Raw genomic sequence first — 14,805 nt, 5'->3', positions numbered from 1 at the left:
TTCAACGTCTGTACGACTCGTTTACGATATGGATATCCTGTCCGTCACTACCTGCCGTTTAGGTAGCTCACCTGACGGATTGGGAGGTCCACGATGTTCGTCCATCGCTTTTGAAGAATGCCGCCTTCTCCTGGCTCATCTACAACAAACATCCACGATTACGATCACCGTGATAAACCATCCACGGATGGGTCTTTGTTCCTTTATTTACAAATTGCATTCTACCGAATCCTTACACGCAAACGGAAGCGATCAATTCCTTTTACCGGTCACCGACAGCTTCGAACAACGCTTTTCCTTTTCTTTCGTTTGACGAATGAAATTCGAGGATGAATTCATTCTAAAATACATAGTGGAATTAATCTTAATCCTAGTGTAGCGGCACATGAGCGTAGAAAAAGTCAACGGTAAATTCGAATCTGGGAGAGACCCATATTACAATGCCTTTGAATCCTAACGATTGTTTTACAAAGTCTAGTCATAGGAACTGTAACTTTTAATTTTTTGTGGTAACGTCCATCGATATAAATGTATGAACGTGCTCCCTGGGACAGGCGAATTGTTATCCTTTCTGCGATCGGCATAAGAGTATTGAGCGAGCGACGATTAGAACTGACGCACACTATCTCTTCTACTTATACGAATTTTAATACACCGACTATTACAAATTCATCCACTCGTTTCTTATCAAACAACCTACACGTTTAAACCATCTCGCTAGTTTTAGTCAAGGGACGAAGATATCTAAGAGAAAAGTAATTATTTTTTATTTTAAGATAAGTAATATGCACACGTACGATTGTCGAGTATTAAATTAACTATTTGTAAAAGAATTTATTCACAACGGTATAGTAATTCATTATACGAGCTGTTCAGAAGCCACATTGATCAACTTCATAAATTGAAGCCTAGAAAAGGTGACAATGTTGCGAAAACTATTTCTTAAGTTTATTTTGACATTTTTTTCTTCAGAATTGAACATTAATGCTGTACTTATGTACTTAATGAAATTAGAGAATCGACAAAATGTGGAGCTGACTGGATTTGTTTGCGAAAGCTTCATATTATATTTCCTGCAAAGATTAATTAATTACGCTTCCATAGTACAATCGAAGAATGATACTCTATGACGCTCTTTCAATTTACGAACAATATATTTTTGTCAACTTAAGACGAATGTACAAGAGAACATGGTACACGTATTGTTTTTAATATTTCCAAATTATTAATATACTGAAAGTTATTTAAGAGTAGAACGTATTAAAAGAAACGATTTTATAATTCCTTAATAGCCAGGAACTAAACAGTATCCTTCTAACCACTTGTTCACTGTCTTCCTGTATTTTCCAAAAATTCTATATTTTTCGAGAAATGTCACTCTTACCAATAAAGATTGATATTTCTTTATAAAACGTTATGACCTCTAAAGTAATCTTGTCAAACGTTTCCATCGTCCTTCTCGGAAGTAAAGCTCGAACGTTTCGGAGTACCAGTGTTCTCCAGCTTCAAAGTCATTTGCTTACGAGTTTCGTTAGCATATTCATCGTCCTCCGTACTACTGCTGTTGTTTCGATTTCCATCGGCAGATGTGCCGATTATTACGTAGCCTCCATCACCTCTTTCGTTGACAAAAGAGTCGTAATTCTCTCGTTGACGTAGCACTTCCGACGGATGGGTCATCGTTTTGTTTTGACAGTACCACTCTTTATTTCTTGCGTGATGAGAGCAGTCCAGAAAAGCCGTGCAATTCTATGGTTTTAGGCGAATTGATTTTTTTGTAGTAACATTTTTAATTTGTACTAAAATTGTATTGATTATACTAAATTAGGAAGACTTAGGTCTCTCTTTATAAGCATCTTGTTAGCAAGTTTTATAGGTAAAAATAAGACCAAAGTGTGTGACAAAATTAATGAGTCCACTAAATTAACATTTTATATAGATGTTTGATATTTGTCTACTAATTTCATTTTGTATAAATACTATATATATCTGATATTTGAGTCACTAAGAAGCCAATGATCAACTATTACATCTCAAAAGATTCTCTGTATTAGTTCCAGAGTGTATGTATGTGATTAGTTTAATTATGCAAAGATTAAACGATTACTTTGAATGAAGTTGACCAATTTATCTTCTACGTGTCTCATTTGTCTGCAAAATATTTTTCGCATTAAAGAGAACTTTTATTTCGCAAATCTGACTTATTTTATTTTGTCGATTCAAGTTTCAGTTCATCGAATCATACTTACCACGACGTCATCCGAAATCCTGGAACATCTGGATTGAGTGGCGAACCAGCAGCATTCCTCCTGCATGATTCGCGACAAAATTTCTCTGCTTTCCGTGATTCTATGAATAGCAGCCGAGGTACCCAGGATCCCACAGGATCTCGATGAAAAAGGAAAGGCAACAGGAGTGGAGAGGTAAGTCTTCGGGAGTAACTGAGGAAAATAAAACAGACTTCATAATTTCATAATTTTCTTTTTTTGCCTTTTTTTTTTACTTCTATACTGTCGTATAGACGTCCATTTATTTTCGTTACACTGCTTACGCTCGATCTTCATTTAAACATTTTCATTATTTTTCTGTCGAATCTCATTAAAGAACTTCGTTCCTTAAGCTGGTAACGTGTTCGAATTAAAAGTGAATTTAAGCTCAATAATACCGGTATTGTTATAGTTCCATGTACATAATTGTACGCGAATAAAAGCATGTTCGTCATCATTAAGTTCCATTCTGTCTGCGTTAACTCTATCAGTTCTATTCTTTAATAAATTTCATTTCGAATCAATGTTAAATGAAACGTATCTCGAATTTTATATCTCACATCGTGAATACCAACGAGCCACCGACGTTCTGATAATACAAGAACCTGAATTGAACTCTAATCTAATTACATGAAAACTGATAGAGTTAAATATTCGCGAAATATACCTCTTTCCTTTTTGCGTTCGAATTTGATACTTAATAACACGAGCCTTTGTAAGGACTTTTCTCACCAACTTGGCACTTGTAGGATTTAAGAGATGTACGGTGGTTCGTAATCGTTTTTCTGTACATTTCAATCCCTTAGTACGGTTTCCTACCGGTTAGAATGATAATAATTAGCTAATAATTAGACAGAAAGTCGTTTACGAGTTATAATACGGGTTACGTTTTCCTGTTAGTCGCAATCATTTTCACGTTGTTCTTTCCTTTCTTTTTGTTCTTCTATCACTGACTGAACATTTTTTTTTTTGTTTTCCTCCTCCTCTCCTTCTTTTTTACCAGTTCTACCTCTACGTTTAATATCGTTGCCAATAATGAAACGTGGATTATGGTTTATTCGTCCTTAATCGTAAGACGTGTAAGTCATAATTCTATGTTACAGTCTGCATCGCCAACAAGACAAGTCAATAAAGTAACAAAATTATTAAAATTTCCAAGTAATTAACGCATCGCTAAAATTTCGTCATAGGATTCACGTTTTGGAGACGACGAGGTTGGCGTGATAGAATCCAAGTAACTTCCTCGGTTGTCTTAACTTTTGTTCCATCCACGAGATGCTGGCAATTTCCTGCTGTATTAGGTCCATCTTTTATCGCTGTTCGAACTTGAAGTTCATTATACAGACGTATAATAATATAGTGAAAGATTTCCTCCTCCCCTCCCCCTACTATCGCTGCATTTCTTCGTAGTCATATTTATACTAATAAATATAAATATCTTACATTAATAAAATTTGAAGAGTTAAAATGTGAAATAAATTATGGAAGTATACACCGCACAGCGAAAGGATTTTTCTTCGACTATCCCTAAATTTCTTTAATGACGAAACGTTTCGAAAGATTGGACCTCGTTGGAGTGGTTTGTGCTCTTACTAATAATCCAAAAGTTAAAACAACTGAGCTCTCATGCACGATAATCTAATCAATAACATTAGCGAACTTACAAGTGATAAGTTGTAAAGATTAAAAACTTTTGTTGCATACTTTTATAGCATTACGTCAAGTAGGGCAATTGATTGGCTTACAATTTGCAAAATTGACACTTTACTCGTTTTAACACAAATCTTGTTGCTACTGTGTTAAAGAATTTATCCACACCGATAACTTGTAAAATTCCGCTAATAACATTAGTTTCATTGTGCAAGAGGGCCCCGATGATCGATCGTACTAGACAGACAATTACGTGTATCGTCAAAATTTCTTACAGAATTTTTTTCTCTTTTTATCACAACTCGCCTTTCCTCACGTCGCGACGATATTCAGCGTTCCCCCACTGTGTACCACTATAAACTACGCTCGTTTAATTTTAAAACAAATCACAGCATTTACATCATTCCATGCTTCTTGAACGTTTCTATACGTCCAAGAACAAAAAAGTCGAATGTTGAATTACCATCGTTAAGTATTTCTATTACGCTCGAACGATATTCATTATAAACGATGATCACACGATATTTAAACAATGTATTTGATCGATGGAACACTAATTCATCTTGCTAAACAGCACAACACGTTCCTCGTGAATTCGTTTACTTTCACGTGAATTTTCAATTAACACGCTCCATGTCATGGTAAATGAAGCATCTTAGTACGCAAATCAATTTAAAATAGCGTTAGAAAAAAAAATTTACAGAATTCGAGGCAAAGAAAAAATTAAACATTTCTACATTTAAAGTTATCTTCATTACATTAAAAATTCTAATTTCTATCATTGATTTTGGTACAGTTGAAGATAAAAGACTGAAATATAATTGAAGGCAATTCAGTGCAATTTTTAAATAGATCGTTAATAACCATTTGCTTGAAATAACATCGAACGTGTTAAAGAACATTCCACGTTTCAATACAAATTTTTGCCTCTTGTTCGAGGCAATCGATCGAACGGAACGGGGGAAGGTTTTCATACACGATAAAATACGCGGGACGTAAGCGCGACGGTGAACGCGAAATAAAAGCTTCTCTTTTAATTTGGTCCCATTATAGGTACAGGGTAGCTGGCACGAATTATGTTAAGTCGATGTACCGATAGATCAATCAACACGAGTCATAGGTGCCTGCACGGGACTCAGAACTCGATCGAAAAGAAAAGAAAAATAGAAATAATAAAAAATATTTCATTCTCACTCAAGACAATATCGAAGATCGTTTCTTACATGAGAACAATTTTTAAATTTAATGAAACATAAGTTCTAATGAAATAGAAATTGAACAGCAAAAGTATGAATGTCACATATAAGAAGAACATAATTAATAAGGTGAACTTTGCATTTTTCTATACAATATCGCACTTGTCAGAACGTTAATGCGTAGATTCTAAAAACATTTTTTCTTTCTAGGTATATTTTCCAAAGGTCCCAAAGTTACTATAATAAATCGAATATTAAACGTACGTTAAAATGGATATATAAAAAAGTTTCAATAAATTACATGCCATATTTTTGAGTTTACATTATAACTACAGTCTTACTGTCTACAGTCTTAACTTACAAACTTCTCTTATACAATCCAACCTTTTTCCTTATCTTTTAATGCATTAACATACCGAAGTTGCGATATTTGTCTTCTTGTATTTTTGAAATATTTCATATTATTTTGCAGTGAAGAAATAAAAGGAGTTCCAAATGCAAAAATACCGTGCATCCCCCTCAGGAAAAACATATTTTTCAATAGCGGAACGGTGTGTATTTCGTCGGTTTCTCGACTTCCTACGTTCGCGATATTAATGTTCACTTTTATTCATACGTTTCTCCGCGCAGCAATACGTGTCGTCTAAATATTCTACTAAATAACTTAAATACCTTTTCGTCGCGCGTTTTCGTTCCTCCATTATACATATAAGTACAATATATATATATATATACATGTATATATATATATATATTTACTTTTTTAAATATATATTTAATATAATCATATAATTCATCGTCGGTACACTAATCTCAGTGTATCATCGGCGATATCTAACAACTTGATGGAAGGTGCCGATTAAATACTTCCATCGACACATTTTGATTATATTTCTTTACCAAGTTTGAGCAACCCACAAAATTCTTTATATTTTACAACGTCTTTGTGTTATCAGAATAAATTTGCTATTAAAAAAAATACTTTAAACAATATTTAGTATTTTTGAAATACTTTTCGCGTCGAAGAAAAAGGTCGTTTGTTTTTAAAGATGATATGAGATATCTCTTTCGCCAAAATTTCTAGCCTTTCAATATAATACATCGATGTAAGTTGCTCAACTTAATAGTTGACGTACGAGACCCGCGAATATCGTGCTGCTTTTGATTTTATATTTTTGATTCGATCAAAAATTTTGAAGACCTTTAATAGCTCCACAGATCTCTTAAAGGCACAATCTCGACAAACGTGTGTGCAGTTTGCCGGGATGTTTCGTACGCCATTTATATTCCCCGGCGAGTCAAAGTCTAACGCGTAATGTTTGTACAAATTGGAGAAATTTGTCTTACTCGCGAAATCGATTCGAACAAGTTAGCTGAGAGTTATCAATTACGAATAACAGACGATTCTCTCTCCACGTACAGAATATTATCGGGTAACTTGAACATCGGAGGGAATAATTTAATCCTACAGACAACTGGACGCAATTCGCGTCCTTGATGAATTGCTAATTCCTTTCGGGGGCTAATTAGAATCTATAAATAAACGCAGCATTCGTAGACTCGTAAAAAAATTCCATGGCAAAGAGCAACTCCATTCATAATTGAATCATACACACAAGGTTGAAAATACGTTTGATCAAGTTTTGCAAATATCTACGTATACATCACATAATGTAGAGATTTGTTCAGTCGCTCTTCCTTCGTTCTTTTGGACGCAACAGTTCAAAATTCTTTCATAAACCACTGTATCCAGAAAGAAAATTGCGAGAGAAAATGCTCCAGTGGCATACTCGCACTTTTGAAAATGATTAGAATTACATAGTTCCCTTCCATCAGACTTTCAATTGGGAAACACGTTAGCCCGCGAAAGAATTGATGATTTGCTTTAAATTTCGCTACCTATAGCGCCTATGTGAGGTCTATGCCAACGAGGAATACTTGGTTGGCTGCAATACATACCCATCGACGTCGGAGCGACGAGGTCGTTGTTCGACTCGTCGAAACTTGCCTCCTCGCTTTCGTCGCCGTCGAAAGACCTAACGGTCGTCGTCGCGGTCGTAGTAATTACCGACGTACCGTGCGTCGCAGTGGTCACTGTCGATCCGTTTACCTCTGACATACGATCCGTACTTACGGTAATACTTTCCGTGTCGGCGACTTCCATGTTTCCGCCGCTCTCGCCCACCATGTTCACGAAAAACTCCGATCTGGAGAACCTGCCAATCTCCGTCGAACCGAATGCTTGGTGAAAACCAGGCAACGGTTGCTTACTGACGCTCTTCTTCTTTGGCTCGAATCTTTCAGCTGATCGACGAGATTCGTGTTCTTTATCGCGTGATATACTAGATTCCTGATGGTTCAAAATATTTAGTAAATTATTGAATTATATAGTATTTGAGCCTCTCAATGGTCTCTCGCTCGTGGAAGTGAGTAGTAATTTGTTTCTTGAATATCGACTTAATAAAGTTAAAATATTGACAGACAATAGAATTAATCAGTTTGACTTTTGAGAGGCTCACTTATAAAGACTGAGGGGTTAATATTAATTTAGTGGAATGAATGTTATACCGTTGTTGGAACTAGATTATCCATAGACATTCTGTTATTCATAGTGCTTGGCTCCCACCTGGGGCCATCATCCTCACGACGAATCCTTATTGTGGACGCAGAATCCACGATAGAATTTACTGAGGTTTCAAGTAATCTCGGCATCTAGAAAATATTTCTATTGTTATTACGTATTAAGTTTAGATGAAAATTCCTGTGTATAACAAAATGAAACAGTTCTCTGTAAAAATCTAGAAATTACTGCATTTCTGTGTGTCAATGAGACAAAACAAATTTCTTTACGTTCTTTAATTTACAGTAGTATAATGTAAAATTTTTAGCTTTGGTCTCTAGTTAAAGTTTGTTTTCCGAGCGGCACGTATTATATTTTACATATAAATTAGAAAAAGGAGAAACCTGGTGTTCAGAGGGCGTGTACGATGCTCGTACGTTCTCGATATCGAGCTTAGTTGGATGATACATCATTCGCGGTGCTTCCTCGGAAAACTCACAGTGTCTAGGGGGCATGCGATCCTGTAACAGCAGAGTGTGTCGCGCCCCACGGACTCCAACGTTTCGAGGCATAGGCGGAGTGTCTATAAAATTACATTAGAAAATAATACATTCTCCGGCAGTTTTCTAAACGTTCTATTGGATTTTATCTTTACTTACGTGGCAGCACGCCATGACAAAATTGACCCCATGGTTCGTGTCCGTGTGAACCTGGACTCTGAATGTTTGGGTGAAGAATGTTGCTCATCTGAGAAGGATGAGAAGTTCTGGGATGTTGATGAGCACCTTCGCCATTCTGCAATGATTTGTAGAAACTCTTGAAGAAAATATATCATTTAAAAAGAAGGATTGAGAAATCTATGTAGAAGATTTTTTCTAGATTTCTACGAGAGAAGAAACAAAAGAAGTATATCAATATATTTTGATATTAAATAGAAAAAATAGCTTTTAAGAGGTAGAAGAATTCTAAAATCATTTTATACTTCACAGATTTCTGCGAGAAGACAAATAACATTAATGTACTTTATCAATTAAAATTCTGCGAAGCTACCAAATATTAAAAACTCCTAACTCCTGACAAACTTTAAAATTACATAACTTTCTTTCCAGATGATTCCGGAAACAATCCTCACCTGATAAGGATGCCACTTTTGACTATCAGGAAATTCGCTGTACTCCATATTCTCTTGGCGGCGTAAGTCCCTTTCCCGACTAACATCGGTGAAATCAACCGGATATCCGTTATTTGAAAATGTAGCACCGCATTCAGCGGCCACGGTATTGGTTACGCTGGCCGCAGCCTGATTCCTCATCACGTCTTTGCATTTATCGAGGCCACGCTGATGCATCGCACCCATTACTTGCAGTCTTTCGATAGGATCAGTCACGTTGCCGTACCAATCGGTCATTCGGGGCGAATGGATCGGCTTTGGACGAGACGTGGACTGGAACCACGGTTCCGTGGCTCGATCCGATTCCACGGATGAATTCATAGGCAAGTTGACTGTGGACACGCAACCAAAACGATGCTGATGATCTAGGAAACCGCCGGATGTGACTGGACCAGCGATCACGCCCGCTCGAGCGATCGCGCTCTGCAAGATCGATCGCCTGGATAGCTCGCGACTCTGTTCGCGCATCGCCTTCCGCAGCCTCGCCTCCTTCGGATTATACACGTAATCTGTCAAACAGGTGAATGTATTCAATTTTATTTATTACAGAAATTATAATTTTATTTTATTTCACATAAATAAATTTTATTATATATAAATTTTAATTCGCATGGACAGTTATTTTTTGTAAGTATAAATATGAAATTATATGAGAAGTATCGAGTATAGATATATACAATATCCCATGTGAAATGATGAAATAGTAATGATAATGAATGAATACTTTTGAGTCACTCTGTATATCATTGCCACCCGAAGAACTAGATAAGAAATGCAAATCATACAAGATTTAGCCTCTCCCTGAATAAATGCAGGTTCTTCATTTTTATTTAAAGAACTACTGTTGGAATTTTCAATAATTCACTACTATAGAACTTTGTGTTATAAATATACTACTCCTTTGACATTGATACCATCATATTTTCAGTTACTTTGCTATAAAAGAATATAAAATACTTTTAACTATGTAGAAATATAAGATATTTGAAGACAGTACCGTATAAAGCAATGTTTCTATAATACTTATTGTCGTAGTTTCCACGCAGGCGCGCTAGATCTTATTATTACTGTATTTTCTAACATTCTCAACTTCAAATTTAAAACACGATACACCTAAATTGAATTTAATCTTATCAATTTCTATCAGTACTATTACAATTTTAATGACGCATTCATACTGACATAATTCTTCTCCAAAAGACAATCTATACATACAAGAGCCACTTGAAATAATCGACAGCTCTAAGGAAATATAATAAGTGTTAAAACAATTGTCAAGTCTAAAGAGATATAACGAATGTTTTAAACGAAGAATAAAATTGGCCGTGCTTGTTGAAAATTTCTAAAACATCTACCTGTCGGATACGCAGGTGGTACAGTCCCGTTGTATCGCGCAGTAGTTTCGATCGCGCTGGAAATCGGCGGCGGTTCATAGCCACCGTAATCGGTGTTCGCGTTATCATAGCAAAAGTAATGTTGTTGTTGATAAAAGTGGCTCCCTGCCGCGTAAGCCTCGACGTAGTTGCAGCAGTCCATCTTTGCGACCAATGTGGTCCTTATCGCGCCGCAAAGAACGACTTTACTTCCCGAAGCTTATCAGCCACGATTGCACATTAAATCCTACCAAGTAAGCCTTGAACACATAACCAGAGGCGAATTTACATTTTCCACGGAAGCTTCGAACCGAGTTTCGAATTTAGTCTCTTTTCTATTTTCTTTTGTTTGTTTCCTTTTTCTTTATTATTTGGAAGAATCGGAAAATTGGCCCCTTTTTTTCTTCTTTTTTCCCCCTTCTTGTAATTTCGTTGGATCTTTCTTGAATTTTATTCTTTCATGATACACGTCACCGAATAGAGTTTACGTGGGAAGACCACGTAAAAAGAGGGTACATCGGGAGGCGTTCGATCGGCCTCCTGCATTCCGTCGGGAAGACCCAGCGTTTTTAGTCTCGTCGCGCGTGGCGTCATTGTCGTACCCGCCGACGTTGTCCTCGTCCTCCTCGCCGTCATCGTTTACACCGACCGTAGCCACTGATCCAATTCGCGAAGACTGGCCTAGCTTACTAACTATAGCCCCGTAGATCCCGTCTCGTGGGCCACGCGACCCGTCGATTCCACACTGGATACAGTTGAATGTATCGGACAACCCGCGTCATAGTAGCTGCATCAGCCGCAAGATCGATGCTCAAAGCTTTTTCTCTTCTTTCAACACCTCCCGCACGCCCGTTTTTCTCTTCTAGTTCGTTCGACCGCCACGCATCTCCAATTCACGTTTCTCTGTCGACAATCGATATCAGTGGTTTATTTCCGTGCTTATCGTAGACAATTCAATCCAAAGTTATTTTCGAAATCAAGTTAGTTCTGTTGAACGGGAAAGTCTGTATCTATATTCTGCAATTTTATTTCTTTCATCATACTATGTTTCAGCTTCTCCTTCTGTTTTTCATCATTTTTATTTGTTTATTTATTTTTTCTTCATTTAATCAATCCTGATGACAGTCGTATGTAAGATTCATTTCCATTTAAACAAATCAGTCTCTTCCATCCATCCACATTTTATTTACTCAACATCACTGATTGATTCACCAGAAAAAGAGAAAACAGCAACGTACATCTAATCTCCAATGCAAAACTGCGATGTTTAACGCACTGATCGTTTTTCCATTCCAATCATTTCCTCTTTCACGACGTTTGTTTAGTCACCTCGACTAAATCTAAACGTTAGTCACTCTAGTCAGTTGTCAGCATCTATTACACGTTCGTATCGACTATATGCTTCTTTTATTTTCGATTGACGTTTTCCATTGTCACTTCTCTCGAGACGTCCACCACTATCCGTTAATTTCGCTTGACTATTTACTGTCGAATCAACGGCGGTATCCAACGACCTATTTACGCGAGTGTCTCTCGCTATCTGACTGATGCTCCTGTGGAAGAGGCGCGCGTGCCGCAAGCGGGAACGACAGGCCGCGCACGGGAGACCCGCGTTCCTGCCTCGCGGTGCACTTGGGTCGCACTGATTTTGCGAGCGGCAGCACCGTGCACGTCCACGAATTTACGTGTGCGTTTCGTCATCGACGAATCCGACGGAGCTCCAGAGGGATAGAGGGGAGGGCTCGGTCTAACAAGAGGGTGGCTTTTTCCCTACCCCGGAGAGGCGAGGAGCGTTCGAACCACGAGGTGAACGAAAAGAGTTCCGGCCTCCAACGTCTCTGCGGTGTGCGCAAAATATCCCAAGAAACCCCCTTTTCGCCGCCTATCGATTCGCACAAGCTTCCTCTCGTTAATCGTTCGTCAGAGGATCCGTCTCACTTGAAATTGAACGTGTTTTTGTTCAGGAAAGAACAGTTGATCGAGGTGTCGTGTTATTCTTGCTACCATCCCTCCACTCGGCGACTATCATCGATTACCCAGAGTTTGAACTCGCCTTTTAAATGGATCGTTTGCTCCGGCTGCTGTATGCTGGTCCATATCGCCTCTTTTTCCTTTCTCTTCTTCTTTTTTTTTTTTTTTTTTTTTTAGATTGAAACGTAATTCCACGGATGCACTATTTGTTAAATGGATATGGTATCTTTAAAATGCAGATTTTGTTTGGTTCTTCTTTCTTCGTTCGAAAAATACTGACGATATATTTGCAATTCATAAGCTGGAATTTAAAAAGTTATTAGAAATGGAAAATAGAGTACCTTTTTATGGAGTGTGGAATTTTTTATTGTAAAATACTTAACCACCGGAGAATTCGTGCACAAGTGGAGATCCCTGCATTTTGCTGCATTTTGAAATTTATCTACCCCGTTACGAGGACTGCAGCAATTCTTCCTCCTTGTTATACGGGGTCTGCGGTAATTTTTTTATCGCGCTACACGAGCACTTATTGTACTCTTTGGGAGTTATATACCAAACAGTTTTGGGAGAAGCTTTACGAAGTCACCCTACAAATTCTGCCGCAATAATCTCTTCCTAAATCTCAGAATTCTTATTCACGTCCTATCCTCCTCTTAGATCATAACTATCCTAACTTATTTTATATTAACCGCTGAAAAACTAAACTGATCAATTTCGCTTTCCAAAATTTCCAATTCTAGTATTAGAATATACGATTTAAAAAATACTGATTAGACTCGATGGAGTTAATCTGTTAAAAGCATATATTTTAATTCAGTTTACTTTCATCGTTAACTGCTGTCTGGTCATTAATTGTAAAATTCCAGCCATAATCAAACATAAGACAGACACCATTTGATCGATCCTGAGCGTACTTTTCAAGGAAAATTCGCGTGACGTTCACAACGACGGGAGGCTCTCGTTTTCTCGAGCAACCGAGCATCGCGTCGATGCTATGGCGGATCGATGACCGACGATCGTTACACACTACACACAGAGAGAAGAGAGAAAGAGAGAGAGGGGGGACACTCCTCCCCCGCGTGTCTTTGGCTCGATATGCCCGCTGGATGCACAAGCCTCGACATTTTGACGGCTTCCCTTGGAGCGACCGTGCGTCACCCCTCTTTTTCCTTGTCACGCGTACGATGCAGTCGCGCAGATGCACGCTAGTCCGCTTGCCCGCGTCCTCGGACGCTCGCGCAGAACATATCGACACTTTCCGGTGATCTTAATTGACCACTCGGCTTGTTCGCTACGCGTTGGCCCGCCGTCGATTGCGCGACTACCGTTTAGCGGTGAATTTAGCCTTCTTTGCACCCCTTCGGCGTTTTCAAGCTGCAGCTGGCTATCGTTAGCAGAACCTTTACTGAGAACGCCTGATCCTCTTTTCTCTTTGATTTGGTCACCAGTCCTGATGCCTGGGGTTTTCCACGTTAAATTTCGATTCTGAAAAGAGTAGAAATTTTTAATATCGAGATCTTTTACAATTTTTATAGTATAAAAACTTTGTTTGTGAAATATTTTACAGATAGAATTGGAGTATTAAACGGAAAATAATATAGATAGAATAGAAAATATTATATATACATATTAAATTTTTTGTTTGAACGTAGACATTTTTCATACCTTAATATGCAATTGAATAATTTAAAACTCTTCTTTGATCGTTTTCTTGTGGTTTGTAAATTTTATTTTTCAATTGCTCAATTGTACGTATAATCGTTACACTTCACATGTTGAGGCATTTCTTCTCACATGCTATGGAGATGCTTAAACTTTAATTTTTTTTTTTATATATAACGCTATTGGAACTTGCATTTATTCAAAAGAAGAGGTCTCATTCAATCGTTGAATTTTAATTTCTGCGGTGGATTTACGACAATGGGAAAGAGAATGCGATTATGTTAAGAGTAAAACGGGTATCGGTTCGATCGATCTGTCTAATATGCAATTACTATTTGCACCCAGTGTATTGGTTCATCTACAGCATTTATGGATTATTAATTAAAACAGTTACAATAGTTGAATATGCACGCTCTCGTATCCTGTGATACCTACGAAGCCGATCTAATGTCACTCAATTCGTGCAACTAAACTGATACCAATGCACTGAATCGTAGAAACAGCGTAATCAATGATCAATAGTTAGACTGAATCAATTGATTTCGATACCATGTTACCAAAATTAAAGTAAATGGGTACAAATTTGGACTTTACAAAGTATGGGAATATCAATATAAATCATCCATAATCTAAACAATTATAAGAAACGATATACCTTTAAAAAAGCGCAACTTTTGCTATTTTAAAAAGCTACGTTTTTAATGTAAACAGATAAAAGAAAATGAGTTGTCTCTGAATATTTCAAAATTCTGTTCCTGTCAAAATATTTAAGCCATAGGCAATAATTCGTCCGATTTCTATTCTTCCTACAAGTTATCGTCCTCGTGATGAACGAACGTATATGCGCTCTTGCACTTTTTCGTCCTGAATACTGTGATTAGCCAGCAGAGAGGAGAGCGAACGATCGCGGGGGAGCTAAAATGCGATTATAGCTCGTCGATTTGTGGGTGGGATA

General features: G+C 37.5%; 2 protein-coding genes across 2 annotated transcripts; both read right to left on the bottom strand.

Annotated features, from left to right (window-relative positions):
- Positions 1 to 1,289: 1,289 nt before the first annotated feature.
- LOC112213667 lies at positions 1,290 to 3,574 on the bottom strand. The gene is made up of 3 exons (XM_024370730.2): positions 3,465 to 3,574; positions 2,250 to 2,460; positions 1,290 to 1,749 (listed from the first exon to the last, which is right to left on the bottom strand). The coding sequence occupies exons 1-3, from the start codon at positions 3,572 to 3,574 to the stop codon at positions 1,438 to 1,440; spliced, it is 633 nt and encodes a 210-aa protein (XP_024226498.1). The 3' UTR covers positions 1,290 to 1,437.
- LOC100747225 lies at positions 3,109 to 10,380 on the bottom strand. The gene is made up of 6 exons (XM_003492970.4): positions 10,200 to 10,380; positions 8,806 to 9,353; positions 8,333 to 8,468; positions 8,078 to 8,256; positions 7,682 to 7,825; positions 3,109 to 7,463 (listed from the first exon to the last, which is right to left on the bottom strand). The coding sequence occupies exons 1-6, from the start codon at positions 10,378 to 10,380 to the stop codon at positions 6,999 to 7,001; spliced, it is 1,653 nt and encodes a 550-aa protein (XP_003493018.1). The 3' UTR covers positions 3,109 to 6,998.
- Between the last annotated feature and the right edge of the window lie 4,425 nt (positions 10,381 to 14,805).

Source organism: Bombus impatiens, unplaced genomic scaffold (genome assembly GCF_000188095.3).
Source record: "Bombus impatiens unplaced genomic scaffold, BIMP_2.2 scf_0914, whole genome shotgun sequence".
Taxonomy (NCBI): domain Eukaryota; kingdom Metazoa; phylum Arthropoda; class Insecta; order Hymenoptera; family Apidae; genus Bombus; species Bombus impatiens.
Note: the sequence above shows the minus strand (reverse complement) of the source record. Positions and strands in the feature narration are given on the sequence as shown.